The following is a 27608-nucleotide window of genomic DNA, read 5'->3' as shown; positions in this document are numbered from 1 at the left end:
CTCTCATGATTCAGTTTAATCCAATTATTCAATTATTTATATTAGCAAGCACTTTTAAAACAAGTTTGGAAATTTTTTTTACAACACTAAGAAACCTCCAGCTAAACCAGGCTCTGGCAGGGGCAGCCATTTCCACTGACTGGTTTAGGGTGAGGGTAGGTGACTAACTGCAGAGGTGTGTATAAACATATACAGAGAGACAAGAGGTGAGGGAATCATGGGAAGCCCCCAGCAGCCTAGACATTACAGCCTGACTAAGGGGAGGGTTTAGGATCTATTCATTCACACTGGGAGCTGCTTCCACAGAGGAAGTGGTCTGAAGGCTGAAGGCTGTTCCTCATATTCTACTTTTAAATACTTTGCATATGGTGCATGCAGCAATGTCACATTAAAAACCTTTGGGGCTTCTTCTTAGTGGAGAGCTCTGTAAACCAATCACAAGTAAGCAATTTGTAGCTGAAAAAATAGAAGAATTTTCAATTTGTTTGACCAAAACATTCCAGTAATGAGAAAACATTTGTGTGGTAACTTGGATTTAGCTTTAAACATTATTTGCATTATTTAAAAAACACACAAAATCATTACATTGTATGAGACCTTAGAAACAGTGGCTCAGTGTTATCATAACAACCAGCATTGTTAATAACCCTATATTAATGACAACTGGAATATTAATGTTTTAAAGGTTGATCCCCACAATATAACACAAGACGAAAAATGAGGAAGTATAAGTGAACAGTCATCTTTAACCTAGGTCAGTCACTCTGAGGGAAACACAAGCTCAAGCAGCTCTGGGTTTAGGAAACAAACCACATTTACTCATCTTGTGCACAATATCGCGCCGATGTGACATTATATAGAGCGGCACCTGCCCAAGTTAAAGTGTGACTATCACCAGATAACATGGGCCTGTTTCCTGAATCAGCAGCAGGTGCTTAACAGCTGACAGGCGAGTAGGATGTATGCAAGTAAACTGAGGGTCCGTCGAGCTGATCGCTGATGTCGTAAGAAAAATGCCGGCTTGTTATTTATGTTACAGAGACATAAAACCAGGCAGAAATCTTCAAGAACATCGGAGCACTTTAGCAAAGATGTTCTATGCTGACAACCTGACCTGATATGTGAAGATTATGCCACTACATTCGCAGCTAAAACATTAAAAGTATAGTTTGTGACAGAAAAAAGTGGTATGTGAAAATGTTTAAAACTGTTTAGAGCGTTACCTACATTGCTGCTTGTGATTTGAAATGCATTCTGGGATACCTGGCTGCCCCAAGACCACACTACAACCAGTTCATAGCAATCGATGATCTAGGATCGACCTGTCTTGGCTTACTTTGCATGGTAACCAATCAGATATTAGACAAACTGCAGTGGCCTCATTAAGCCCGCCCCCTGAGTTTGATGAGTTAGGTTGACAGATAAAACGAATTTAAACGGGGCTAATTAAATATAATTTCAAATAAATAAATAAACAGTTTATTAAATGTTTTAAATGAAATTAATGGGCATTTAATGGGTATTAGACACCAAAACTTAAAATGACAAAACTTTTTTGTCAATTTATGCTCCTTTCATTTCAATAAATGATCATTAAAGGCACCAAAAACAAATAATAATATCTTAGTACCGTATTTTCCGGACTACAAAGCGCACCTGAATATTAGCCGCACAAGCTAAAATCAGGGGAAAATCCTGTTTTGTACATACATTAGCCGCAACTGACTAAAAGCTGCAGGTGTTTCAATGTTGACTTATCATATGTAAGAGAATATGCACAAAGGGAATTGTCAGGAAAGAGATGGCTGTTTGGAGACACACCCCTTTTATTAATATTTTGAAAAACAAATTATGAGTACATATTTGCATAACTTTTTAGGTATATGTACAAGTAGCGGTAATTACAAGTACGAAACGTGTGCTGTGCTTCATAAACGAGTAACAAATGTAGTACATAACAATAACCTACAGCACACCAGAAAAATAGATTCAGACTACCTTTTAGGCTCAGGTGCAGCGACACGGCTTTAACAAGAAGAAAAGTCAGTCATTCACCACCATCTTCCTGCCCACTAAAACCACCAAAGTCCTCTTCTCCAATGTCGGAAACGAACAGGCTCAGGGTGGCTTCGTCATCCACTCTCCGCTTCTCTCGTTGTCACTTTCAAAACCAAACAATTACTCGTTGTCAGTGTCAGAGTCGAACACCCTCAGAAGGGCCGTGGCGGTGTCTTCCTCTCCATCATGCAGCAGTCCAGCCCTTCGAAATCCGTTGGTGATCGTGGATGTTTTCACACTTTTACACGCTGTCAGAATCCACCGGTGGAGTTGAGCATAACTTGCTTTTCGCAAGTTTATCGCCGCTCGTGATCCACGCCTCCCACTGAACACTTAGCGCTACTTTGAAGTTTGTTTTTCGCGCTACTTCGTACAGCACTACGTTGCCTGGTGGACGGACATGTGACCAACATACCACTCTTGAACCCCAATACTGTGTGTCTGATCACATGCCCTTCCGCCAGGCAACGTAGTGCCGTACAACAGCGGAACAAACAAAACAAATCGTCTTACGATATGACAAAAATCACGGACAATCCACAGAAAAGCCGCACCTGACTAAAAGCCGCAGGGTTCAAAGCTTGTGGAAAAAGTAGCGGCTTATAGCCCGACAATTACGGTGTATATTTTCCCAAAAATATTGTCTACAGTACTGATAGACCTACATTTCCTTACACTGAAAATCTTTCTGTACACCACCACCATAAAACATCACACCAATTTCTTTGTTCTATAAAAGAGTCATAATTCCTAACAAAAAAATCTGCATTTTCTATTTGTTACTAAAGGCTCACTCATGGCTATCACTTCAAACTGATGAGTTAATGTTTTTAAATAATTTTCAGTTTTAACAACAATAATAATACTTCTACTATTTAAATGCAAGATATAAATAGCCTCCAAATTTATATTGTTAAATTGATTGTTGGAATAAGGTTTGGAATTATCATTATAATAACATTATAATAACAATTTGCATCAAAATCACTGTTGTTTTTTAAAATGAACTAATTTATGTTCAATTGGATCAGCTGCAGCTGCCCAGCCAAGGAAACTCATGTCTTTAAGCTCATGCCAGAGAAGGTTTGGACCTCTGTAGTTAGTGAGTTAGTGAGCTCTTTAGAAAGATCCATTCTTTCATAGATGCTATTTTTTAACAATTTTAACAATAGATGCTATATGCTATTTTTTTTTCTTGAATCAAGAGATATGGGCCTGTACTTCTGTCTAAATAGCAAATTCTTAAGATGATGTATGTAAACCGTTATTGTGTTGTTTTCCTGGGTATTAAAAATAAATAATTAAATGTTTTATCTTGGTTTACAGGTATTTCTCCAAGTCCAACAAACCCTCCCGGTATGAAAAAAATCCATTTTCTTCTAATTATTGCTTTTACTTTAAATTTAACAGGGTGGGATAATTGTATGGCACCAATCTTCATTCACTTTAGAAAAAACAAGAAGTGTTTGCATATGTTTGATTTTTTTTTTAATTTGCCTAATACAGAAGTTTGCTATGAAATATGTTTCAAAAATTCTATAGTTGTAGTGACAAATATGTTGTGTATGAGAGACATCACCATATGTTATAACACATTTAATTTAACCTCCTAGGACCTGGTGTCCGCAAATGACTAAATTTTGCTCTTCAAGGGCCTGATATCCACTTACAAGGACGTTATACTGCCACTGTTCTATCGAAATTTAAACCGAATGTCCTCATATGTGGATCTCATTTTTCTCAGAAACAAAAATCAGGTTAAAAAAAAATCACATAGTTCTTTGTTTTTAAATTCATCAGGTGCCAATCAGCCCAAATAGCAAAGAGAAATTAAAATGCATGCCACGAAAGAGTTCGGGTCTTGGGAGGTTAAAGCACGAATGTCTATTTACCACAGATTACTGTAACATGACAGCTTTTTCAATAGTCGTTAACATGTAAAGTCACAATAGAAGTAGAGACATGTTAGATAAATGTGATATAAAAATAAAAAAAAATTATGTGAAATTGTTTCTCGTAATTGTGAAAGAGTTTTGTGATTTTCTCCTTGTCTCCTCTACAGAGCCAGTGAAGTTTATTATAGACTTGAACTTGCTCTTCCCAAGATCCAGTCTACCCCCAAATTTCATTGATCTATTCAGAGGCTATGTGAGAAATGTGTCCTTCCCCCAAACCATCACTGAGTCTTTAATACTAGAAGACTTGAACTTCACCACATGTAAGAATTTTGTGCTCAGTCACATTTAAATGTGTTCATACTCTGGTGCATGATTTATGAGCTGTGTTTGGTGATTGTCTTAAATGTCTTTATCAGGGTGCTATCCAAACTCCACTGGAGGACAGCAGTGTCAATGTGAGGACCAGTTTGCCTGGTCATGTGAGAAATGTGGCCTATACGGTGCATGCGATAATGTCACCTCCCAAACCTGTGAATGCATCAAAGGGCTACCTCCTGGTGGAGAGTTCTGTCAACCAATCACAAGTAAGAACTGATATCATCTTGCTGTTGCTACAGAAAAGTGCTTTCACCAAAGACCTTGTTGAATGTATCTGGCCAGCATGTGTTCATCAACATATAGCATTGGTTATGGTCATTATGGTCATGTATTAAACATATGCTTCACTGTAAACTTTCTGTTGTTAGAAACAATGCTGTGTTCTTGTTCTTGTTTCCTTTTTTGTCTCTTTGTCATTTGTGTTTTTGGTTTTCTTTTTTGCTGTTAATCACTTTTGTCATTGACTAGAAAATGAACAGTTTAAAACCATAATTGTCCTCCACAGATATTGCTCCATGTCCACCATCAACTCCTGGTATGTAAACATTCTTCTTGCTTCATTGTTCCTTCTTTAAAGTATTGTTCTGCAGTAAATGTCATTACAAAAAGATGTGTAGTCACTGTATTTTACAAACCTAAAAAAATCTTTCAACAGTTCAAATTGTGTTAATAATTTCTAAATGTTCAAATATAATTTTAAACTTCCTTTTATGACCAAAGCCTATACAGTGATAATATATAACCACGGCACATTAAGTGTTCTGCTTCATGTCCTTAAAACAAACACTTGATATTAAAGACATAATATGTAATGTTGCAAGGATGATGTACATTAGATTTTGTGGCTGCATTTGAAAATATTAATTTGAAATATCAAAAAGTATGCTATAATCTAACTGCTGGTTTTTTTTTCCTGTTTCCATAGCCACAACACCATCAACAACATCACCTACACCAACACACTGTAAGAAGTTTGTAATGTATAGTGAAGAATGAAGGTCTTTGTGTGAGCTCCAGATTATTACAATACAGCTCTTTAAATCATCTGGGATGACATCTGTTTGGCTTGTGAATCAATTAGCTGGGAGTATTTAAATTTCAGTTTAAGTGGTGGTAGTCAACAAGGTTTGACAGTACCAGATTAGAACAGTGTGGACTAGGGCCGGGTATCGTCACTGATTTGTAGAATCTATTCGATTCTGATTCACAAGGTCCTGATTCAATTTGATCCCCGATTTGATTAGATTAGATTTGAATCAGAGAAATTTTTCCTCTGTCAGAAATACTTATAATTTTGATAATTTATCAGTACTGACACTTGTGAGACTTGATCAGATGTGTAAGTGTCCCAACATTACCCGATGCTGCTGAAGTAAAGCAGAGCAAAGTTACAGAGGTTTTATTAGATACACAGCTAAGTGTTTTGCAGTTCTGCATAAATTTTAAAAAGTTTACATTTCTTCAGTTTTGAACAACAAAAATTAAGTTTCCTTGTCGGATTCCATTTTTGAAAAAACAACAACAACAACAAAACAGCAGCTGACAGCACTGAACACAAACGGTAAACTGATGCATAATAAGCAAGTGAACAATGCAGAATATAGATTTGAGATGGGAATCTGTTCTTGAAGTACAAGGAGAGAGAGAGAGCTCTGCAGGAAGTGTGATTATTCTTTTTTTTATCGTGGTTTAAGCAAAACAGCAAAAGTAAGAGGGAACTCATGACAATGTTTATCAAATGTGAAGTGTAGTTCTGATCTTCTTTTGCTGTTGGTTCAGTGAAATTTGGTTGGAGAGTGACGAACCGTGCACCATCAGAGTCTGCGAGATGTGGACTTTTAGCCCTGACGGAGTGTCTGTGTATGCCGTCGAGTGAGAAAGGCAACACCTCACAGATTCTGATGTGACGTGGCCGGGCCTTGTGTGGAATCTGTTTATCTGCTCTCGATTGCTCTTTTAGCTGTTTGGCAGTTGTTGAAATGAAAGCTTTAACCTGAAATTCTGTTTTTTCTGGAAAAATGCATTTATATTTAAAAATCGATTCAGGATTTAATGAATCGATATTGCGTTATTCAAACTAAATTCGATTTTAATCGGAAAATCGATAATTGAAACCCATCCCTAGTGCGGACGTGGGGAGCAGATGCATCATCAAAATTTTGACCGTGTGGAAACAGGGGGCATTAAAGTGACAGCTTTTGTTAGCATTTTCTTGTATATATCATCTTCCATCATTGTGTTATGTATATGTGATGGATTGTGCCCTTTTTTTCCTTCACAGCACCAGTGGACTTTGATATAGACCTTGAACTGCACATCCCAGCATCTAGTGTGCCCCAGAATTTCAGTGTTGTGCTCAGAAATATTCTGAGAAATTTCTCCCTAAACCAAATCATCACTGGGTCTTTAACACTGAAAGACTTGAACTTCACCACATGTAAGGACCTGATCTTATTTGACTTTTGTACTCAGTCATATGTAATAGTGTTCATGTGATCCTGCATGACTTATGAACTGTGTGTGTTGTCTTGAAAAGGGTGCTATCCAAACTCCACTGGAGGACTCCAGTGTCAGTGTGAAGACCAGTTTGCTTGGTCATGTGGCAAGTGTGGCCGTTACGGTGCCTGTAGTGATGTCATCTCCCCAATATGTGGGTGCATAAAAGGACTTCCTTCTACTGGAGAGTTCTGTGAGCCAATCACAGGTAAGCACTGATATCATCTAGCTGTTGCTACAGAAAACTGCTTTCACCAAAGACCTTAATGAATGTATCTGACCAGTGTGTGTTCATCAACATATAGCTATGGTTACTTAGAATCATTTATTAAACATATGCTTCACTGTAAACTCTCTATAGTTAGAAATAATGGTGTGTTCTTGTTTCCTTTGTCTCTTTTTCATGTGTTTTTGGTTTTTCTTCTTTGCTGTTAATTATTTTTTGTCATTCACTAGAAAATGAACATTTTAAAAGTATAATTTCCCTCTACAGATGTTTCTTCATGTCCAACAACAACTCCTGGTATGTGAACATTCTTCTTGTGTCATTGTTCCTTCTTTGAAGTATTGTTTTGCCGTAAATATCATTACAAAAAAAATGTGTAGTCACTGTATTTTACGGAAGTGTAGAGCTGCCACCCAGGGAAAAGAAAAATAGAGCCTATATCACGTTATAACGTGAAAAGTTTACTGTTGTAACATTACACTCTTCATGTCTGAACAATATACTATCATGCAAATACAATATACATAATTATCATGTTTGTGCAATATAATATTTATATTGTATGAACATAAAAGTTTTTTGTTATAACGTGATAGTAGTGATAGTATTGTACAACCATGAAAAGTATATTGTTAGAATAATAAACTTTTCACGTTATAATGTGATATACCTCTATTTTTCTTTTGCCTGGGTGGCAGCTCTACACTTCCGTAATATATAACAACAACACTTTCAGTGTTCTTAGTTTGAAATGTAAAACAGTATGCTGAAATCTAAACTGCTGCTTTTTTCCTGTTTTTATAGTCATAACACCATCAACGACATTAACTACAGCAACAACCGGTATGGCGTTTGAAATATAAAGTAAAGAATGAATGTCTGTGTGCGAGCTCCAGATCATCAGTTGCTCTGTAAAATCTAAGACATGAATCACTTTTGTTGTACCAACACAGCTATTTATTTGGCTGCATTAGAAAAGAGAAATTTGAAATATAAGAAAGGTATGCTGAAATCTGAACTACTGCTTTGTTTTTCTGAGTTTTTCAGTCCCAACCAGTGTTGGGCAAGTTACTTTAAAAAAGTAATTAATCATAGTTACTAGTTACTTCTTTAAAAAGTAACTGAGTTACAAGATTCTAAAATAAATTAATTACTTGAAAAGTAACTATTGTTTTACTTAAAAAAAAAAAGTTTAACCCTCTGGGGTCCAGGGTATAATTGGACATTTTTAACAACTTTTGATTTTACCTCTACAGTTCACTTTTAAAAACGATTTACTTTGCCTTGTTTGGTATCATCCTTTTCAGCACAACCTCACGTGTCTGAATTTACAGTTTTGTTTTCATTTTGACATACTGTATTAACACAATTGATCTAAAATCAGACAAAAAACATAACATCCAAGTAGAAAAAGTTATATTTTTTACTGTAACAACCACAAACATTTTTAATGAATCATATTTCATAACTTTAAATGCAAATATAAATTGTCAATTTTAAAATCATATGTACAAGTTTTGCAAACAACAAAGTTATTTGCAGCCATTCAACTTTCACCCTTTAAAAAAAAAAACATTTAAAGCTATTTACATAACAAGCAGGTGTTCTGCATTCAATAAGATGCCACACAAAATATTTGTGCGACTCCCAAAAAATAATTTCTGTCGACTATAAAGGAGAACATCACAGCCTGATACCTGGAGGTCTGACAGCAGCAGGTGTATCACTCCTGTTTCTACCTGGAGACAGCAGTCACCTCATTGTTCTGACACACAACACCAACCTATCCACAACACTACACACTAAATACACTAGACAACACATTAACTACACACCCCAAACACGCTAAACGTCACACATCTCTCACATCTCAAAACTCTCTCTTTCTCTCTCACTGTCACTCCTAAAACCTCCCCCTCTTCCTAAACAACCAAATGTCATGTTTTCATATCATTTTTTGATTGGTCGACATGGTGCATTTTTTCACCAACATGAAAGGTCTCTTTTTTGTTTAGTTTTTTTATTTTTTGCTCATAAGCAGAGAGTGCTTGCTGCGCTGTCCTTGGACAGTAAACATGTTGAAGCTATTGAGGAAAAAACTCTGCGTATATATTGTTTATCATGACTCTGGTTTTACGTGGCCTCTCAACACAATTTAAAAACTGGTATATATCACCATTTTGCTTTGTCATCTTAAAGTGGTCATGTGATTGGCTTACCATGACTACCTTATTCTTCCTCAGTCAAACAGCAGCACTCATGTGATTATTTTGCCCCCTTTGCTTCAGGTGTTGTGCCAAAAAGCAATTGTCTGCCAGAAAGTGATTGCCGTCCGCGGGAACGCGCGCAGCTGCTTAAAGCTGTAGCACGTAGATTAGAGCATTTTCAGATGAAAACACAGTTTTCAAACCTGTCCGGGCTAGTGCGGACGTACCCTTAGTGAGCTCTTTAGAAAGATCCATCCTTTCATAAATGTTTGGAAAAAGGTGGACTGCATGGCTAGGTGCTCTTTTATACACCTGTCACAATGGAGCTGAAAAAAATCCAAAAAAAAAATTTAAGAGGTGTGGCCCTTCACTTCTGTACTTCTTCTAGTCCTGTACGTCTCAAAAGAAGTAGAAACATGTTAGATCAATGGGATGTTTGTTCATAAACAATTTATGTAAATGTTGTTTCTCATAATTGTGAAAGAGTTTTGTGACGATTTTCTCCTTGTCTCCTCTACAGAGCCAGTGGAGTTTATTATAGACTTGAACTTGCTCTTCCCAATATCCAGTCTGCCCCCAAATTTCATTGATCTATTCAGAGGCTATGTGAGAAATGTGTCCTTTCCCCAAAACATCACTGGGTCTTTAATAATAGAAGACTTGAACTTCACCACATGTAAGAATTTTGTGCTCAGTCACATTTAAATGTGTTCATACTCTGGTGCATGATTTATGAGCTGTGTTTGGTGATTGTCTTAAATGTCTTTATCAGGGTGCTATCCAAACTCCACTGGAGGACAGCAGTGTCAATGTGAGGACCAGTTTGCCTGGTCATGTGAGAAGTGTGGCCGATACGGTGCATGCAATAATGTCACCTCTCACACCTGTGAATGCATCAAAGGGCTTCCTCCTGGTGGAGAGTTCTGTGAACCAATCGCAAGTAAGCCTCTGTCACAGCCAGTTTCTAACTCCTTGCTCTGCAGCACAGACACCCCCAATAATGCAAACCAACCAAAAATAATTATTATCCTGTTTTGTTTTTTAAACTCTTTTTACAGTATGGCAAAAAAAACAAAACTTCAGCTTCAACTTCTCTCCAGTCCTCTCTATCTTATGTTTTTCTCTATATTGTTTATTGCATATTAAGGTTCCTGTTTACTCTCCATAGAAAATAGAGTAACGGTACATTTGCAATAGCAAGATACATAAAATTCGATGATATTTCCGTCCTTCTAATGGAGAGTTTTGTAAACTAATCACAAGTAAGCACTGAAATCTTCTCGGTGTTGCCACAGAAAAGTGCTGTCACCAAAGACCTTATTGAATGTATCAGGCCAGGATGTGCTCATCAATATATAGCTACGGTTACTTAGAATCATCTATTAAACTTCAGTGTAAAACTTTCTGTTTTTAAAAATAATGGCGCGTTCTTGATCTTTTTTCCTTTTTTCTCCGTTTTTCATTTTTGATTTGTGGTCTTCTTTGCTGTTAATCATTTTTGTCATATACTAAAAAAATAAACATTTTCAAACCCTGAATTTCTTCCACAGATATTTCTCCATGTCCAACACCAACTCCAGGTATGTGAACAATTCTTGCTTTCCTTGTTCCTTCTTTAAAGTATTGTTTTGCAGTAAATATCATTAAAAAGTTGTAGTCACTGTATTTACTAACCTAAAGTCTTTCAACAATGTCATTTGTGTTAATAATTAATTAACACAAATTATTATTATAAATAATTACTTATAATTATACATTATTATAAATAATTAACACTAATTGTTAATAATTTATATAGTCAAAATATAAATATCACCAAAGCTTATGTGGTGATAATATATAACCACAGCACTTGTTGTGTTCTGCTTCCTGTCCTTAAAGCAAACACTTGATATTAAAGACATAATATGTACATTGCAAGGGTAATTTAAATTAGATTCTGTGGCTGCATTTAAAAATATTAATCTACAGCACAAATAAAGTATGCTGAAATCTAAACTGCTGCTTTTTTTCCTGTTTTATAGCCATAACACCATCAACACCAGAAACTACAGCAACAAACGGTATGGTGTTTGAAATGTAAAGTGAAGAATGAATGTTTGTATGTGAGCTCCAGATTATCACTTGCACTGTAAAATCTAAAACGTGAATCACTTTTGTTGTACCAACACAGCTGTTTATATGGCTGCATTTAGAAAAGAGAAATTTGAAATATAAGAAAAGTGTGCTGAAATCTGAACTGCTGCTTTTTTCTGTTTTCACAGTCACAACACCAGTAATAACAGTGCCTACTACAACATATGGTATGACGTATGAAATGTAAAGTATAAATATTTTTGTGAGCGCCTGATCATCACTTGCACTTTAAATTCTGAAAAACTGCATGACTGTTGTTGTAACTACATCCGTATTTAAATGATCTGCAACTACACCCTATTTATGTGATTTTGTTAATAACTTTAATCTCTGTTAATACTTTATATATTCATATGCAGTCCCAATCAAAAGTTTAAGACCACCTGCAAAAAGTCAAAAAATCATATTTTGCATGGATGGATATTAACAAGGTTCCAAGTGGAGCTTCAAAATGCAACAAGACAGAATGGGAGTGTAATGGATGTTTTCATTTAATAAAGCCTGGACACAAACAGTGAGCGGTCGCTGGACAGAACCCCAGGATTTTCCCTCTGGAGACTCGAACTCCTTTATAGGAATAAGATAAATCATTTTTTGAGCATGCAATTTATTGAAAAAAACTGAAACGGGCTGTTTTACTGCTGGATTCATTGTCATTTTCTGTCAGGTAGTCACACTGTAATTCCGATGGCCAAAGACAAAAAAGGTTTCTTTTGTTTAACGTAGTCGGGTTGTTTAACTGCATAAGCAGGATCTCTCACAGCGCACCATCGCTGCTGAGGTGGGCCGTAGTAAGACAGTCATTTGAAATTTCTTAAATGATCCTGAGGGTTATGGAACAAAAAATTCAAAGCTGTTTTGGTTGTCGCCATTACATATTCAGTTTACCATTCTGCTATCCCTGAGTATCTATGGCCGGACACTAAAACTACTCTGTGTTCTGTCCCCTTCATATCTTCTCTGTCTTTTGTTTTCAGCTGTGCCCATCATTTTAAGTGGATCTGGATCAACTCTGATGTTCTTGTAGAGTTGACGTTTTTTTAGGAATTGCTACCTGATGTGGTCAAAGCATTTGTTCCATTCGATCCAGGTTTTAACCATGAGTTGTTGTCATGAACTCTGTGTAGTGACTGAACAAATTAGATTGTGGATATTAGCAGAAATAAGCTTATTATTTTAGTGTGTCAGTAGAGTCTCTCTTTTAGCAAAATAGTGAGGATTTTGGAAATTACTCACCAAGCTCTACTTGGTGTAGAGCTGCTGCACCAAGTTCTTAAATCAACTGCAGCAGGACTATATTATTATTATTATTATTATTATTATTATTATTATTATTGAGCAAGTAAATCTGAGCTGTCCACTTTGTACTTATTCTTACAAAAGATTTTTTGATATCTTCAAGACTTTTTAATATTCAATACTCTGACATTCTCACTATTTTAAAAAATAGTTTAAAATTTTTTTTTCTTTCAACCAGCATTTCCTAATTATACATTGTATGCTTGACGTGGGTCATCAATATGGATACATCATTCTAAATTTCATTTATTTGATCAGTCTTCAATGCCATAATTCTTTCTTGTGACTCATTTTTAAGGTGGTTCACTCACATTAAATGAACACTTGACATCTGAATCATGTATAATCCAAAAAACAAGAATATGATAACTTCCATCACTTAAAATTAATCCACTTGTTATTGAAAAATGAGCATTTGGAAAAACCATTTTGTTAATAAGGGTTATACTTTCTTTGGTAATCTGACTAGGTTTACTAGGTCAATTGAAACCGATGACTTAATGTTTTTAAATAATTTACATTTTCAACAAGATTTATATAAATGCTTCTACTATTTAAATGCAATATGCAAATACTATTGCATTTCTTCTTGAATAACATTTAGAATATTATTCATCATTATAATAAACAGTTGCATCAAAATCAATGTTGTTTTTAAAATTAAATAATTTATGTTCGATTGGAGCAGCTGCAGTTGCCCAGCCAAGGAAACTCATGTCTTTAAGCTCATGCCAGAGGAGGTTTGGACCTCTGTAGTTAGTGAGTTAGTGAGCTCTTTAGAAAGATCCATCCTTTCATAAATGTTTGAAAAAGGTGGACTGCATGGCTAGGTGCTCTTTTGTTTTGTTTTTTTTACACCTGTCACAATGGAGCTGAAAAAAATGTGAATTAAAAAGTGTGGCCCTTCACTTCTGTACTTCTTCTGATCCTGTACATCTCAAAAGAAGTAGAAACATGTTAGATCAATGGGATGTTTGTTCATAAACAATTTATGTAAATGTTGTTTCTCATAATTGTGAAAGAGTTTTGTGACGATTTTCTCCTTGTCTCCTCTACAGAGCCAGTGGAGTTTATTATAGACTTGAACTTGCTCTTCCCAATATCCAGTCTGCCCCCAAATTTCATTGATCTATTCAGAGGCTATGTGAGAAATGTGTCCTTTCCCCAAAACATCACTGGGTCTTTAATAATAGAAGACTTGAACTTCACCACATGTAAGAATTTTGTGCTCAGTCACATTTAAATGTGTTCATACTCTGGTGCATGATTTATGAGCTGTGTTTGGTGATTGTCTTAAATGTCTTTATCAGGGTGCTATCCAAACTCCACTGGAGGACTGCAGTGTCAATGTGAGGACCAGTTTGCCTGGTCATGTGAGAAGTGTGGCCGATACGGTGCATGCAGTAATGTCACCTCTCACACCTGTGAATGCATCAAAGGGCTTCCTCCTGGTGGAGAGTTCTGTGAACCAATCGCAAGTAAGCCTCTGTCACAGCCAGTTTCTAACTCCTTGCTCTGCAGCACAGACACCCCCAATAATGCAAACCAACCAAAAATAATTATTATCCTGTTTTGTTTTTTAAACTCTTTTTACAGTATGGCAAAAAAACAAAACTTCAGCTTCAACTTCTTCTCTGCAGTCCTCTCTATCTTATGTTTTTCTCTATATTGTTTATTGCATATTAAGGTTCCTGTTTACTCTCCATAGAAAATAGAGTAACGGTACATTTGCAATAGCAAGATACCCTATGATCCAAACTGCACAGACAAAATTTGTGTTTGCTTATATTTGTTGAGCTTACTTAAAATTCGCAAGTAAGCTGCTGTTAATAAAATATTACTGCTTCTATGGGAATTAAGATGATAAGAGCAGTGTTGCTGATTAAATAAATACCTTAAATACCTTTTGTGGAAATGCACAAAAAGGTCCATCATGGTCCGTGGTGAATTTCACTTATTGCAAAGTGGAATGCATCCAATTTCTTATTAAATAGACTCACCCAATGTCAAGCCACACCACATTATTCTATCTATATCTATCCCTACTCGCCCACTCTAAACTCTAAAATCCCTTCATTACATCTTCATGTTATTCTTCACATAAAATTCAATGATATTTCCGTCCTTCTAATGGAGAGTTTCGTAAACCAATCACAAGTAAGCACTGAAATCTTCTCGCGGTTGCTACAGAAAAGTGCTGTCACCAAAGACCTTATTGAATGTATCAGGCCAGGATGTGCTCATCAATATATAGCTACGGTTACTTAGAATCATCTATTAAACTTCAGTGTAAACTTTCTGTTTTTAAAAATAACGGTGTTCTTGTATTTGGTTTTTTTTGTCTCTCTTTTCTTGATTGTGTTTTTTTTTTGTCTTCTTTGCTGTTAATCATTTTTGTCATATACTAAAAAAATAAACATTTTCAAACCCTGAATTTCTTCCACAGATATTTCTCCATGTCCAACACCAACTCCAGGTATGTGAACAATTCTTGCTTTCCTTGTTCCTTCTTTAAAGTATTGTTTTGCAGTAAATATCATTAAAAAGTTGTAGTCACTGTATTTACTAACCTAAAGTCTTTCAACAATTTCACCAAGGCTTATAAGGTGATGATATGTAAGCACAGCACTCCTGTCCTTAAAGCAAACACTTGATATTAAAGACATAATATGTACATTGCAAGGGTAATTTAAATTAGATTCTGTGGCTGCATTTAAAAATATTAATCTACAGCACAAATAAAGTATGCTGAAATCTAAACTGCTGCTTTTTTCTGTTTTCACAGTCACAACACCAGTAATAACAGTGCCTACTACAACATATGGTATGACGTATGAAATGTAAAGTATAAATATTTTTGTGAGCGCCTGATCATCACTTGCATTTTATTTGATTTTGTTTTTTTTTTTTTTATATATATATTCATGTACAGTCCCAATCAAAAGTTTAGGACCACTTGAAAAATCTCAGAAAATCATATTTTGCATGTTTGGATCATAACAAGATTTCAGGTAGATCTTCAACACGCAACAAGAAGAAACGGGAGTGACACAAAACATTTTTTGAACGTGAATTTATTGAAAACAACGCTTAAACTGAAACAGGCTGTTTTACAACTTAAGAAAAGTTTAGGACCACTTGCCTTTTAAATGCCTTTGCAAAAATGTGGATTCACTGTCATTTTCTGTCAGGTAGTCACACTGTCATTAAGTTCTGATGGAAAAGGCAAAAAATGTTTCCCTTTTTCAACATGCTCGGGTTGCTAAACACTATAAGCAGGGTCTCTGGCAGTGCACCATCACTGCTGAGGTGGGACAGTCATTTGGAATTTCTTAAATGATTCTGAGGGTTATGGAACAAAAAAGTCGAGTGGAAGAAACAAACAATTTCTCCTGCAGTGAGCCACAGGATCCAATTGGCTGTCCCTCAAGACACTGGACGATCCGCGACCCAAATTAAAGCCGTTACTGGTGCCAACTGCAAACCCATAACCATCAGATGGCATCTGAGACTGAAGGGCTTCAAATATAAAAAAACATCTTCAAAGGCCTTGTGTCCTGGAACGCCACAGAACTGACTGTTTGGACTTTGCAAGAGAGCACCAAACACTGGACATTGAAAGGTGGAAGAAAGTTTTATTCTCTGAAGAGAAAAAATCCAAGCAGATGCCACTTCAGATGTTTTCTATGCACCACAGTGGTGGCACCATAATAGTCTGGGGTGCTCTTTTTCTTCAGTGGAACAATGGAGCCTCAGGAGGTGCAGGGGTGTCAAACAGCCCCTGGCTATGTCCAGATGTTGCAGAGAGCATCCCTGATGACTGAGGCCCTCGTCTGTGTGGTAACAACTGGGATTTTCAACAGGACAACGCTACAGTACATAAGGGCAAGGGACTTCTTTCCGGAGAATAACATCAGTCTTTTTTGGACCATCCTACGTGATCCCCTGATCTAGATCCAATTGAGAACCTTTGGGCATGGATGGCAAGGGAAGTTTAAAAGATGGACAACAATTCCAGACAGTAGATGTCCATTGAGCGGCTGTCTTCACCACTTGGAGAAATGTTTCCACTCACCTCCTGGAAATGCTTGCATCAAGGATTCTGCAATAAAGTTTTGAAGTGATCGACAATAACAGTGGAGCTACTCATTACTGAGATCATGTTTGAAACTCTGATTTTTGTTCTTTTGATCAGCTGTTAAACAGCCTGTTTCAGTGTAAGCATTGTTTTCAATAAATTGCATGCTCAAAAAGTGAATTGTCTCATTTCCATTTCTTCTTGTTGCACGTTGAAGAACATTGTTAAGACCCAACCATGCAAAATATGATTTTTTGCCATTTTTAAAGTGGTCTTAAAATTTTGATCAGGACTGTATAAATTTAAAATGCTTTTGTGTCAAAGCTCACACAGTGTTAATATCAGACCAAATCACTTCAACTGTCAATAAATATGTGTGTCAACATATCTGCTCATATGTTGATTGAAAAGATTTTAAGTGTTCTGTTTCATGTCCATAAAGCAAACACTTGGGTTTAAGATATAATATGTAGTGTTGCAGCATGTACGTTAGATTCTCAGGCTGAGTGGGAAAAGAAAAAATATACAATTTTAAAAGTATGCTGAAACCTCAACTGCTGCTTTTTTTTCTTCTTTTTTTACAGTCACAACACCATCAACAACAACACCTACATCAACAAATGGTATGATATTTGAAATGTACAATGCTCCAGATTATCACTTGCATTGTAAAATCTAAATAAATCGAATCTCTTTTGTTGTAACAATACAGCTATTTAAATTATCTAAAAATGAATCTGTTTGCCAAGTGACTCATGTAACTGAGAGCTGGGGTAAATTTAATTGTAGATTGCTGCCAACAGGATTTTGACCATGTGGAAATTGCTTTTTTTTTTTTTGATATGGGAGCTTGTTGTCAACATTTTATTGTGTCCCATCATTGTGACAGGTTCATGTGATGCATTCACTCATTTTCTCCTTCACAGCACCAGTGGTCTTCTATATAGCAGTTGAATTGCACATCTCAGCAACCAATGTGCCCCCAAATATCACTGTTGTACTCAGAGACGTTATGAAAAATGTCATCTCTCCTCAAATTGAGTTTTTAACAGTAAAAGACTTGAACTTCACCACATGTAAGGACCTGATCTTATTTATGTGATTTTTGCGCTATTTTTATATAGTGCTATATGAATGAGCTTTGTTTTGTTATTCTTTTAAATGTCTTGAAAAGGGTGCTCTCCAGTCTCTACGGGAGGGCAGCAGTGTCAGTGTGAAGACCAGTTTGCTTGGTCATGTGGCAAGTGTGATGAGTACAGCACATGCAGTAATGTCACCTCACAAACCTGTGGGTGCATCAACAAGCTTCCTCCTGGTGGAGAAATTTGTGAACCAATCTCAAGTAAGAATTTAGTAAATAATTTTTATGTGACCTGAATATGATGTATTCAAATATATCTTTAATACATTTATTTCTGTTGGAATTCTCTGGTGTTAATTTCCTTCTTTTTTCTTGGATCTTAATTTATTCTCCACAGCTTTCAATCCATGTATAACACCAAATACAACTACATTACCATCAGTGACAACTACAACAATGCCAACACCAACAACAACAACAACAATGCCAAACATAACAACAACACCAATGCCAAACACAACAACAACAACAACAACAACCACAACAACAACAACCACAACAACTACACCAATGACACAGACATTTGAAATAACTATGGATGTTGAATTCAAGGAAGAATACAATCAAGAAACCAATGACTTTCACAAAAATGTTAGCAACACCGTAAGTCTTTGCCTTTTTTTCTTTGTTATTTAGTTTTCTCTTTTTCTCCTTCTACTAATATTTATTCCCTGTTTTTGCCACTGTCTCAAACAGATCACAGAAGAAGGACTGAATCAAGGAATACAAGCAAAATTAATTAAATTCCGGTAACTCACAATGTCTTTTTTTATTACTACACAATTCCTAACAAGGTTTTTTCTTCACTCCTTTTATGGTATGGTTATTGAAACATTCCACTTGTTTTTGCAAAGTCCGTTCACAAAAACGGACTTTGCAAAAACGTTATGCAAAAGTGTTATGGGGGGAATATCATCATCCCCACCCTATGAGATTAGTTACCAACCTCCAAGAACAACTGATGTGTTGAAGGCACTGAATGAATTGAATTGAAGAAAGAAGTACACAAAAGAGTAAAGAAGTAGAACAACCTTTACATGCCTGGGGCCTTAGAAACTGCCATTTTTTATTCCAAATGCACCCTGAGATAACTTCCTCCATTATGAGTAAAGTCACCCTATCCATCTTAACCATGTGTGGCTCCACACACAAATGTGAGTTTTCTGCACAGTGAACTTAATCAAAACTAAATATCGGTCCAGGCTTGAAATAGGCAAATGAGAATGTGCCCGACTCCATTCAAGCCCAGGTTTAAAATCCTGGCAGCAAAAGCGAGAGCTTAGTTAGTAGGGAAGTTGATTAAAAGAGGGGGGAGAAAGTGAGCCCCTGCTACTCTATAGTTATTATCAGAATCAGAATCAGAATACTTTATTGATCCCTGGGGGAAATTATTTTTTGTTACAGTGCTCCATTTTAAACCAACATTAAGACAAGACAGACAATACACTAACTAAGAATAGTACAATATATACATATACATACATACATACATACATAAGTCACTCATAAATAAATAGCTGGAAAAGAAACATGTGTAGTTGTAGCAGCAAACAGTGTGTTAAGTGGATGCGTTGTACAGGGAGATGGCCACAGGCAGGAATGATTTCCTGTGTCGTTCAGTGGTGCTTTTCGGTAATCTCAGTCTCTCACTGAACGAGCTCCTGTGACTGACCAACATGTCATGGAGTGGGTGGGAGGTGTTATCCAACATTGTCTTTATCTTGGACAGCATCCACCTCTCCGACACCACCTTGAGGGAGTCCAGCTCCATCCCCACAACATTGCTGGTCTTACGGATTAAGACTTAAGATGAGATTTATTATCTGCAAAACTGGTTGAGACTGTTTAGTCAGGATGTGAAACACAAAAGGGGAAATTTAAATTCTTTCCCAATTCATTTAATTTTTCTGAGGTTAGCCACTTAATTTGAAGGACAAAATTTTCAAATTTTATTATTTTCTTTTGTTTTAAAATGGAGCCTTACTTTAAATAAGAATGTTGTGGAATCTAAATGCAACATGGGTCCCAGTGGTAATCACAGCACCCGGGGCAGTGATTCCTAAAATGGGGAAAAGGGTCCAGCAGATCCCAGGAAAAACATCTGACATCTATATCCAGAAGTGCGCAGTCCTAGCAACAGCAAAGATACTGTGCATGGCCCTCAAGCTGCCAGGATCTGAGCTTGAAGGATAAAGACTGCTCGCAGGTCGAGTGAGGAATTTATATGTTCAACATTTCAGGACCTAGAGAAGGCCTTTAACTGCAGTCCTCAGGGTGTTCTGTGGCCCATTGTTGGCCATTGTGGCTCATGAATATGGACCCATTGTTGCAAGATATCTGGCCTCACAAGCAATCATGGTTGGTTTGCATTGCCGGCAAGATGTCAAATTCATTCCTGGCGGGTTCTGGACTTTGCAAAGGCTGCAGTTTGTCAATGATTCTGTTTATTAATTTCATCACAATTAAGACATTACTGTAAACATTTCCATCTGTTAAGTTGTAAATTAATGTGACTGAGGGAAAACTCAACATGCAGTAAAACTGTCTCTACTACTCATTCTAAAAACATATAATCTGGAAATAGTCTGACATTTAGCCTTTACCCAGTAGAGGAAAAAATTAATTGTTAATTATTTGCAATTTACTGTAATGTATTTATTTTATGTTATTTGCCATAACTAAAGGCATTTGATGTTTTTGTTATTTGAGATGAAACTTGTTTGGCCTGTGTGAGTGAACATAGCATGTGAGAACTTAAGAGTTGGCAACTCTTTTGTGGTTACGTTTTTTTAAAGGAACTCTGTTCTCTGTTGCAGGAGTGGAAGTACCATTGCCCAATATGAAGTCAGTGGTCCCTCTTCTATTACACCAGACTTTCAGGCACTAAAGTTAAAAATATCTAACAACCTGGCAAAATTATACCCTGTAATATTTGAGGGTAAGGTAGTTTTTTACATTTATGCTCTTAAATGTTGTGAATATCTGTTGGTACAGATAGTTGTTTAGTAATTGTGCGACATTTTTGTCCTTAAAGCCTCGGGTCCCCTGACATTTTCGCCAAATGATGGATTTTATGAGCAACCAGTGACTGTAACATGTGGCCCTCAACCAGGGGATCTCAATTTTGGCACTGTCTCAGCAGCAGAGTGGAGACGTAATACGGTGCTCATATCTGAAGATGGAGAACACAGAATTTCAATTAAGGATGGAAAATCAACCTTAACTGTGTCCAGGTTTATTAGCGCTGACGATGGTAAGAAATGGGTTGGTGCATTTAATAGGAATACATTTTAATAGAATTGCTTTAATTAAAATTAAAATTCTGCATCACAGTTTTCTCTTAGTACTCAGGCCAGAGCAACAGCAAAATTCTGATTGGCTGGGTAAAATTCATCTTACAGTGCAACGCAAGCATTGTCAGTGCATCAATCAGTGTGACCTGGTTTTGAAAAGAACAAATTGCAGAGAAAGTTTCACCCAAAAATAATTATAGTGCAGTCTGTCTTAGTGTAGTAAATATACCACTACAATTATTTTATGTATTGAAGAGGTATCCAATGGTTGGGCCTAAGTCTCTCACAGAAATACAGTGCAGAAGAATTCTGCCATGTTACTGAACCACCGCAATAAACTCTGATGAGAGCAAAATGTCTGGTGCGGAGGACTCTGTATACAGTATATATGTTCAGTGCAGATAGATATATAGTGTATAGGTATACATGTCATCCAAAAAATCCACAACACAGATCATACAAAAGAAATATGGTACAAAAGCCCAAAAATGTTTTCCTTTGCTGAGCTGTTACACTTCATGTGAGCAGTATATGCATTTTAACCAGTGATTTAAGGACCACAATAGCATCTAAACAAAGGGACGTGACATTTATAGGTACACTAATATTCTGATATACAGTTTTTCCCAGTTTCTATGGCTCACTTCTCAAATAATAGTTTAGTGATGCAAAAGAGTACCGCCATTGGTTGGGGGCAGACAAACAGTTTCCCCTCTTGGGTTTGCAAGCACATTATAACGGGTGTGCAGTTTATGACAATTTGTGGCCAAACAGAGTATTAGGGTTTTTTTTTTTACTGTACTATTTTATTATTAATGAGCTGATATTCTACTTTTTAGTTCTGTGCAGTCCAGTTTTTTTCCCCTCACAATACATTGTAAAGAGTCCTTTCATTTCAATGCAGAATGTAATATGTTCTGCTTTTAAGCATTTAAGCTATATTTTTACACAATCGCAGTTGGTTATTCCCAGAAAAATTAGGGTTGGATTGCTAAAAAGTAAAGTTTCAGTGTATGAGGGCGGAAAACCAGGAGTATTCCAAAAATGTTATTGTTGTTGTTATTACAAATATTTTATACCTCTTTTGTTGGTTTAATTTGAAATTTTCACTTTTAATTACAGGAGTTTATGAATGTCGGCTGATGCGCACAAATGACAAAGCATTTTTTCGTCAGAAATCTGAAACATCATTCAGTCTGAAAACAAAACCCACAATCACAGTCTCACCAATCAGACAGTATGTGCAATGTTCTGGAGGAAGTGTGGCTCTGAAGTGCAGTGTGAATGATGGGTATGAGGTTCAGTTTCAGGACATTTCTGCAGCAGGTAAGCCTGACACAAAAACACAAAAATCAACAAAAGGCAAATCTGTTACTGAGAAACATTTTATATTACAGCATTTTTCACAAAAGCATATTTAATGCAATTAATATTATTTTGTAACTTTTTGGTCTTGCTATTGTTCTGCTCTCTAGGATATTTTTAACTTACCTTTATTGTTGTTGTTTAGGCACTGGTACTTCGATTACCTATAATTATCCTACACCTCAAGGTTGTCAAGAAGGGGAAAAGACAGTCATCTGTCAGTTAAAAAACCAAAATTTATTTAAAAATACAATAACACTGCAGTTGTCCTCACAGAGTGAGTATTACTTAATACATTCAGATATTCACAAGTATGATCATGAACATGCATTCATACATACAAAATGAAAAATACATATTAAAACTGATGATGTATTTGTTCTCTCTCTGCATAGGTGCTTACTGTACAAATGACACATTTGGCCAAGGAGATATAGGTTACAAAGCTGCAGTGCCCTGTGATCCAAAATTTGTGGGACCAAACAAGGTGGGAGAAATAACTGCAGTGTGCAAGGAAAATAGGAAATTTGACGATGTTGAATACAACTGCATCCTGTTGCCAGTTCAGGAGCTGCTTGACCAGTCCCAGGTAACCTAGCGCTCTGGTTGTTTCCAACAACAGATAATGAATCATTGATTCAATTAAGGCAACACAATGCAAGTCAAATCAAATTACTTTTATTGTCACATCACAATATACTGGTACACTGGTACAGCACATGCGAGTGAAATTCTTGTGTGCAAGCTTCAAGCAACAGTCTTGTGCAAAATGCAAGAAACAAGAGAATTACAAGAATAGGAACTATAATAATGTATGCACATCATTAAGTGTGTGTGTGTGTACATATGTATAAAATACACAGAGTTCAGATGTAGTAATGGTCTGAGCCAAACCCTAATTTGGCAACTGTGATGGAGTTGGTGGGAGGTATTGGCCTGTATTGAACTTATCTTAGATACCATCCTACTCCCCAACACCACCTAAAATGGGTACAGCATGCAACATCACAGAGGAAAGCACTGCCCACAACAGATTCATAGAGTATTATCCAACAGATGTTAAAAGACCTCATCTGCCTCAGAAAATAGAGAAAACTCTGGCCCTTCCTGTAAAGTGCAGTTGTGTTTTTAACCCACTCCACTTTATTGTCAGTGTTTTCTCTGAGGTATTTATGTTGTGGTGGTTTCATGGTCCTCCTAAAGTCCACAGTCAGCCACGAAATAGTAAAATCATATGGTCACTGGACACCTCTGCACATAGTGTGCCAGACACAGCCTGCAAAAGAGACATGGGCTCATCCTCCTGTAGGCCCACAGTCCTGTAGGAGGTACCATTGGGGGTCAGCTGCAATGGGTGTCGCACGTCAAATGGGAGCAGAGGCCCTGGCAGACTGATTCCCGGGTACCAAGACTAGCAAATAATTATGTGTAATAATAATTCTATATCAGTATATTGGCTGTATGTAATGAATGAATATCTGTACTGTTGATGCACAGTGGTCCTGTGTGTGTGGTCCAGTGTTCTCCTTAAAAAGGGAATGAGAAAAATGCATCAGAAGCCTCATATGTGATTTTAAAGCAAGTGCATCACTTGTGCTTAAACCTGCAGGAAAACTAGAAGAAAGTAAAATAAGTAGAATATATAAAATTATTAAGTGGAGTTAACATGCCTCTGTTCAAATCTCACAGTTCTTGACTGCCGCTACATTGCCAGTATTTTTGGAAGAGCTCAAGAACGTCACTGTCAATTTTACTGAAGAAGTGATTACATCTCCTCCAAACATTAAAGCTATTGTGAGAATACTCAGCAATGTCGCCAACAAATCTTCATCCCTCGATATCTCAATTAGCAGAGATTCAATGGAGGTATGTTGATTAGATTGCAGACGTTTTCACATTCTGAACAGTTAGTTTTTTTAATCTAAAATCATTCTTTTCTCTTTACTATAGAATGTCTTGATAACAGCAGGGGTTCTCACCATCAATGGAACAAAGCAAACATGGAACTTTCTCAATAACAATGACACCAAAAGCATCTCAAACAACACTGATGTTAAAAGTGTTAGCTCATCATTTTTGGACTCCCTTGAAATAATAACATCTCGTCTTGTCAATGCAACTTTTGACATTATGACAGGCTTTATTCAGTTAAACAAAACTACATTCACAGACACTTTCAATGCTGAATTTAATTCTTCAGTGACAATACAAATACCAGAGTCTAATGGAGATAACAAAACAATCACTATGATAGTATTTAACTCCTTAGATAACGTACTACTTGCAAGAGATGAGGCCAATTCATCGCTCAAGTCCATAAATGGCAGGGTTGTACTTGTTCAGTCCAGTGGCCAAATCAATAATATCTCTTTGACATTTGATATTTTAAATGATACACTGGAAAACCCTGAATGTGTCTTCTGGAACTTCAGTCTCCTTAATGGTCTGGGAGGATGGGACGGCAAGGGCTGCGAGTTAGTGTTAAACATAAATGAAACAGAAACTGTCACCTGCAACTGCAACCACCTGACCTCATTCTCCATCCTCATGTCACCGAACAGTCCGAAGAAACTCTATTTGGACATTATAACCTACATTGGAGTTGGCATTTCGATGGGATCCTTGGTCATATGTCTCATCATTGAAGGCCTCATTTGGAGAAAAATAAGAAAGAATGAAACCTCTTACTTGCGTCATGTTGCCATTGTTAACATCGCCGTTTCCCTCCTGATTGCAAACATTTGGTTTATCATTGGAGCGGCCATTTCAGATGCAGAAGTTAAAAACCCCCCAGCATGCACTGCAGCTACCTTTTTTATCCATTTTTTCTACCTAGCCCTGTTCTTCTGGATGCTGGCCTCAGCTATGCTGCTGCTCTACCGTACAACTAATGTCTTTGGTGGGGGTTTGTCTAAAGCATCTATGCTGGCCATTGGATTTTTTCTAGGCTACGGAGCTCCTCTCATCATTGCAACAGTAACTATAGCTGCAACTGCACCTGACAACGGATACATTCGAGAAAATACCATATGCTGGCTCAACTGGGATGAGTCCAAAGCTCTACTGGCGTTTGTGATTCCTGCACTTTCAATAGTGCTGATAAATCTCATTATCCTGGTTGTGGTTTTGTACAAAATTATAAGGAGAAGGGTTGGAACAACTGCTGCACAAGCAGGTGAAAAGAGCGTTTTACTGGTTATTGTCAAGAGCTTGGCTGTGCTTACACCATTTTTTGGAATAACTTGGGGTTTGGGAGCTGGACTTCTGGTGCATCCAAGAGACATAGGAATCAATATTGCATTCGCACTCTTCAATTCGCTACAGGTACAAATTCATTTTTCCCCTATCTGTATACCATGATAGTAGCATCTTTAATCACTAAATCCTTGATAACTCATGTTACTCTGTTTTTAAAAAGGGTTTCTTTATTTTGGTATTTGGAACACTGCTGGACGGAAAGGTACGTACAGCTCAATTTTAGTGCAGGTTATTTCAAGGAAAAATAATAATTTATATATGAATGATGTTTACGAATGAATATATGATTATTCCTGAATTACTTAAAAATTAAAGGTAAATGATATCAATTTGGTTTAACAACCAAGTGTGTACTGGAAAGAAATGTAGTATTTGTCTCCTGATCTTTACTGACAAAAGACTATAAATTGTAATAATATTACACTAAAATCGTCCTTTGTCAAGTCAAACTTCCGCCTTTACATTTCTTGAGACTTCTTGGTTTCTCTGTAAGTCCATTCAAATGACTACTCAGACTTGAGCATGAAAGTAGGAGACAGGCCCACACTTCAATAACTAACAGTTATGTGTATGTGGTCGCATTCCACACAAGCACACAAAACAGCACAATGAACATCTTCACAGAAGTGCAAAAATAGAAGATGGTTTGCTTGTAGTGTTTGGCTTGGCCACATGAATAAATTAAATTTTAAGAACAAATTTATGTGACTTCCATTTTAGTAATCTAACATTTGACATTTCATTTATCAGGTGCGGTCAGCAATAGCATCATGGTCACAATCCTCCAGAAGTGGGACAGGGGTAAGAACAGGTTTCCTAGTCATGGGCTTCATGTTCCTTGTTTTTTTCCTTTCTTATGAATCACTGATAATTTGCTTCTTGTTAATATTGTATGATTTATTTTTATTTTGTTTTTTTTAGAGCACAAGTGCTGGAAACTCATCGTCAAGTGGACTTCGATTTTTAAGGAACTGGAGACGTGGAAGAGGTAAAGAACCATCAAGGAAATTAATCAATTAAGGTTCCATATAAAAATGAAGTGAAAACTGTGTGTTTTTAGGTGTGCTTGTACTTTGATCAGGCAGTCCAACCGGGAAAATAATAATTAGATGGGTGGCGCATCAACAGATACAAAATGTCATTTTTTAAACATTTTTATTCATACAATTATTTTAACTGCCACCGAAACTACAGCTTCCTGGTGTAGTACTGTTCCTACTGTTGTATTTTATTTTTTTAATTCACACAACACAGAATAACTGTTCTATTATTGTTTTGCTTTTTTTTGTTTGTTTGGTTTTTTTTAGATGGCTACAACATGACATCCAGTGGATCCAGTGATTTACATTCAGCTAGCAACACATAATGAATGCAGAAATCTGTGGTTATTCAGATAACCAACAAGAAGTCAGCCCCCCTCTCACCTTTTTCCCTATTTGCAATAAATTAAACTTTGATGGGTTTTATTTATATCTTACATAATATTGAATCCTAGAAGAATCTGGCTTGATTTAAAAAACAAAAAAAACAAAATAAATAAATATGTGATTGCTACACTAGTTTTTGAATGGCGTGATAAATGTTGGAATCATAATTATAACGTTTTAAATTTTTTATTCATCTTTGATTTTGATTTGAATGTATGATTATCACATGTCAAATAGTACATATTTGTAGTTACTAATACATTCTGAATGTATGTTTGAACTGTTTTAGAAGAAAAGTGTTAAGTTTACTTATTCTAAAGAGTGAGCAGATTTGATTTCTGATGTAAA

General features: G+C 36.5%; 1 protein-coding gene and 2 long non-coding RNA genes across 3 annotated transcripts in view; all 3 read left to right on the top strand.

Annotated features, from left to right (window-relative positions):
• Nucleotides 1-27608, top strand: part of LOC113019084 (uncharacterized) — a 93691-nt gene that overhangs the window by 37484 nt on the left and 28599 nt on the right. Inside the window, exons 35-46 of the mRNA XM_026162596.1 lie at nt 3385-3414; nt 4121-4276; nt 6871-7038; nt 7324-7353; nt 7861-7899; nt 9784-9939; nt 10036-10203; nt 10814-10843; nt 11288-11326; nt 11528-11566; nt 13757-13912; nt 14009-14176. Coding sequence (XP_026018381.1) covers nt 3385-3414; nt 4121-4276; nt 6871-7038; nt 7324-7353; nt 7861-7899; nt 9784-9939; nt 10036-10203; nt 10814-10843; nt 11288-11326; nt 11528-11566; nt 13757-13912; nt 14009-14176 — 1179 coding nt within the window. The remainder of the gene's footprint in view (nt 1-3384; nt 3415-4120; nt 4277-6870; nt 7039-7323; nt 7354-7860; nt 7900-9783; nt 9940-10035; nt 10204-10813; nt 10844-11287; nt 11327-11527; nt 11567-13756; nt 13913-14008; nt 14177-27608) is intronic.
• Nucleotides 17370-18351, top strand: LOC113019087 (uncharacterized). Its single transcript, XR_003271938.1, has 4 exons — nt 17370-17399; nt 17703-17852; nt 17951-18118; nt 18255-18351. It is a non-coding gene; the product is annotated as an uncharacterized LOC113019087 (long non-coding RNA).
• LOC113019085 (uncharacterized) lies at nt 25917-27400 on the top strand. The gene is made up of 4 exons (XR_003271937.1): nt 25917-26035; nt 26584-26634; nt 26755-26821; nt 27141-27400. It is a non-coding gene; the product is annotated as an uncharacterized LOC113019085 (long non-coding RNA).

Source organism: Astatotilapia calliptera, chromosome 3 (genome assembly GCF_900246225.1).
Source record: "Astatotilapia calliptera chromosome 3, fAstCal1.2, whole genome shotgun sequence".
Classification (NCBI taxonomy): domain Eukaryota; kingdom Metazoa; phylum Chordata; class Actinopteri; order Cichliformes; family Cichlidae; genus Astatotilapia; species Astatotilapia calliptera.
This window is presented reverse-complemented; position numbering and strand designations above follow the sequence as displayed.